General features: G+C 54.0%; 1 protein-coding gene across 1 annotated transcript in view; it reads left to right on the forward strand.

The window, feature by feature from the left end:
• Positions 1-1,607, forward strand: part of EMH_0022070 (uncharacterized protein) — a gene marked incomplete at both ends in the record, with an annotated part of 7,044 nt that extends 5,437 nt beyond the window's left edge. The window contains 3 exons of the mRNA XM_013501877.1: positions 317-433; positions 781-1,386; positions 1,533-1,607. Of these exons, the coding sequence (XP_013357331.1) occupies positions 317-433; positions 781-1,386; positions 1,533-1,607 (798 nt within the window). The remainder of the gene's footprint in view (positions 1-316; positions 434-780; positions 1,387-1,532) is intronic.
• Between the last annotated feature and the right edge of the window lie 1,769 nt (positions 1,608-3,376).

The raw sequence follows: 3,376 nt of genomic DNA on the forward strand, positions 1-3,376 counted from the left end.
ACAGCCCAAACGGCTCCATCAAACAACGCCCCAGTCAACAACTCGTCAGACAGGTCCGTGCTGCTGCTCCTCTTTCTGTTGCTGCTGCTGCTGTTCTTCCTGCCATTGCTGCTGCTGATGCTGCTGCTGCAGGCGTTGCAGCTGCAGCAGACAGTCTCGGCCCCACTTGCTGCACCGTGCAGTAGCTGTGAATGTTGCTGTTGCCGCTGCTGCTTGCTGCTGCTGGGTTTCATATGCATGGTTCGTGATGCACTGCTGCTGCTGCTGCTGCTGCTGCTGCTGCTGCTGCTGCTGCTGCTGCTGCTGTTTGCTGCAGCTGTCTCTAGGGTCTCCTGGCATCAGCTCGCTGCAGTCTTCTTTGGCCGTCAACTCTGTTATTGAAGACTGCCACGACATACGGCTCACAGCAACCGCGCTGCTGGCAGAACTAGAAGTGAGGGTTTAGGGTTTAGGGTTTAGGGTTTAGGGTTTAGAGAAAGGGCTTCAGAGGGGTTTAGAGTGTAGACTGTAGGGTTTGGAGGGCGGAGTGCAGGTAGAATAGGGGGGAGGGGGGGGGTAGAGGAGCTGATGATTCAAGGTTTTTTTTAGGGTTTAGGGTTTAGGGTTTAGGGTTTAGGGTTTAGAGTTGGGTTTAGGGTTTGTATTGCTCCAAGGGATGAGTTCTTCAGCTGTACGTGCTGCTGTGCTGCTGCTATGCTGCTGCTGTGCTGCTGCTGTGCTGCTGCTGTGCTGCTGCTGTGCTGCTGCTGTGCTGCTGCTCGTACTTTGTTGGTGCTGCAGGAGTGCCCAGCGAGCCACGTTGCAGCACGGGGCCGTTTGCAGCAGCAGCTGCAGCACACGCTGCAGCAGGCTGCTGAGTTGCTGCTGCTGCGGCACTGCTCCTCTACCCTTGCGCCTCCTATGCCTTACCTTCTGGACTTCTGGGCCCCCGCTTGCTGCTCGTCCCCATCAGAATATGTGTTCAGGCTGCGTCAGCACTACCTGCGGCAGCAGCAGCAGCAGCAGCAGCAGCTGCTGCAGCTGCAGCAGCAGCAGGAGCAGCAGCAAGAGGAAGAGGGCTTCATGGGAGTGTTACCTTCAGACATGAACCGCTTGGTTGCTGATGGGCGCTGCAGCAGCAGATGGATGCTGCAGAATGTCTGCTGCAGCAGCAAAGGCATGAGGCTGCTGCTGGGGCTGCTGCCGCTGCTGAGCGACCCCTGCGCCTCGTTGCTGCTGCAGACGTTGCTGCTGTGTTCAGAGACATTGGAGTGTGTCTTGGGTGAAGCAGATAGCATCATTGCAGCAGCAGCAGCAGCAGCAGGAGCAGCAGCAGCAGCAGCAGCAACAGCAGCAGCAGCAGGAGCAGCAGCAGCAAGCGAGCCTAGTGTGCGTTTGTTCGAGGAGGTATTGAACTCTACAGGGATATCAGCAGCAGCAACAGCAGCACTATCAAAAGACAGTTTGCTGCATGCGCTGCTGCATGCATCTTCGGGGCTGGAAAGGGGGCCCCTTGCTGCTTACTTGCTGCTGGGTACGCTGCGCGTATTCAGAGCTTCGGGGCCCTCACGAACGGCTGTGCTCTGCAGCTTCTTAGATATATTGGGCTGCAGGGGGGGCCCCGCTGACTTGACTCGCATAGCTAAACATATGGTACAGACACACACACTCCACCGCCTGCTGCTGCTGCTGCTGCTGCTGCTGCTAATGCTAATGCTGCTAATGCTGCTGCTGCTGCTAATGCTGCTGCTGCTGCTGCTTATTCTGCTGCTGCTGCTGCTGCTGCTAATACTGCTGCTGCTGCTGGAGTTGGTGGTGGTAGTGCTGGCGCTGTTGGGTGTGGTTGGAGTGGTGCTGCTGCTGTTGCTGGTGGGGCTGCTGCTGCTGTTGGTAGTGGCTGTGTTGCTCCTGCTGCTGTCTGCGTTGTTGTTGCTTCTGTTGCCACTGCTGCTGCTGCTGCTTATGCTGCTGCTGCTGCTGCTGCTGCCGCTGCGCTGCATTATTTTGTGGGCTCTTCTGGGCTGGGGGTGGGCGCGTTGGACTGCTGTGTATTTTGCTGCTGCTGCTGCTGCTGCTGCTGTTGCTGCTGCAGACGGGAGCTTGCTTCCTTTCGTTGCTGATGCTGCATCTTCCTCGTGCTGAGGGGACGGCGAATATAAGTCAAACGTGAGTTGAGGGTTTGGAGGGTTTTGCTGCTGCTGCTGCTCTGTGGTTTATAACTTCCTGGGGAACCCATACAATTTGCTGCTGCTGCTGCTGCTGCTGCAGCAGCTGCGGCCTTTGATTCGCAGCCTCTTGCAGCAAGCAAGACACTGCCCTGCATGGGCAGCAACGATAACANGCTGCGGCCTTTGATTCGCAGCCTCTTGCAGCAAGCAAGACACTGCCCTGCATGGGCAGCAACGATAACAACACAAGCCATGTGAGTTTGTTTATTTTTTTTTTGTTTGTCTCCTTTTCTCTTCTCCCTTTTGTCTCTGTTTTTTTCTTTTTCTCTCTTTTCTCTCTCCTGCTGCAGCTGTCTTTTTCGTGGTGCTTGCTGCTGTCTCCTTTTGCTGCTCTTGCTGCAGCAGCGAGCAGCAGCTGATTGCGTTGCTGTGTGTGTGTCTTCATTCCTGCATTTGTTACGTTTATATTTTTTTTTTTTTTTTCTCTGTCTGCGTCTCTTTTTCCTTGTCTTTGTGTTTGTCTCTGTGTCTTTGTCTCCACACTGTCTCTTTTCTTCTGTCTTTGTTTATTTTCCTTTTTTCTTATTCTCTTTCTGCCCTGTTTTTTTTTCTTTGTTTGTCTGTGTCTCTCTTTCTCTGTCTCCCTCGCCGCTTCTGTCTCTTTATCTGTCTCTCTTTTTTCTTTTTTGTCTCTGTCTCTCTCTTATTTTTTATTTGTTTTTTTCTCTTTCTTCTGTCTCCTCTGCAGGAGCTCTTTGGGGGAGGCTTCAGCTCGGGCCTTCCTGGCTTCTCTCGTGGCTGCCACGGAGTTTTAGCTGCTGCTGCTGCTGCTGCTGCTGCTGCACTGCAGCAGGGGCTGCAGCAGCACCCGCACTGCAGCAGGGGTTTTTGTTGCAGCTGGCAGCAGCAGTTGGTTAGAAACGCTGCTGCTGCTGCTGCTGCTACCCTGTGTTTATGTTTGCCTCGTGAGAGAGGAGAAACGAGACAATAGAGGGGAGAGAAACACAGACACAGTGCGGTGTCTGTACACCGCAGCAGACAGGGGAGACAGCTCCTCAAGCCTGTTTAATGTTTATTGTCTCCTTCCTGCTGCTGCAAATATAAATTTATCTTCGATTCAAAACAATGCCACTTTTGCTGCTGCAGCAGCAACGCTGCTGCTGCTGCTGCTGCTGCGCCCGAAGGACAGACAGACAGACACAAAGGAGACAGCAACAACACCAGAGACA

The sequence above is a fragment of the Eimeria mitis genome, genomic scaffold (genome assembly GCF_000499745.2).
Source record: "Eimeria mitis Houghton genomic scaffold, Emh_scaff778, whole genome shotgun sequence".
NCBI lineage: Eukaryota > Apicomplexa > Conoidasida > Eucoccidiorida > Eimeriidae > Eimeria > Eimeria mitis.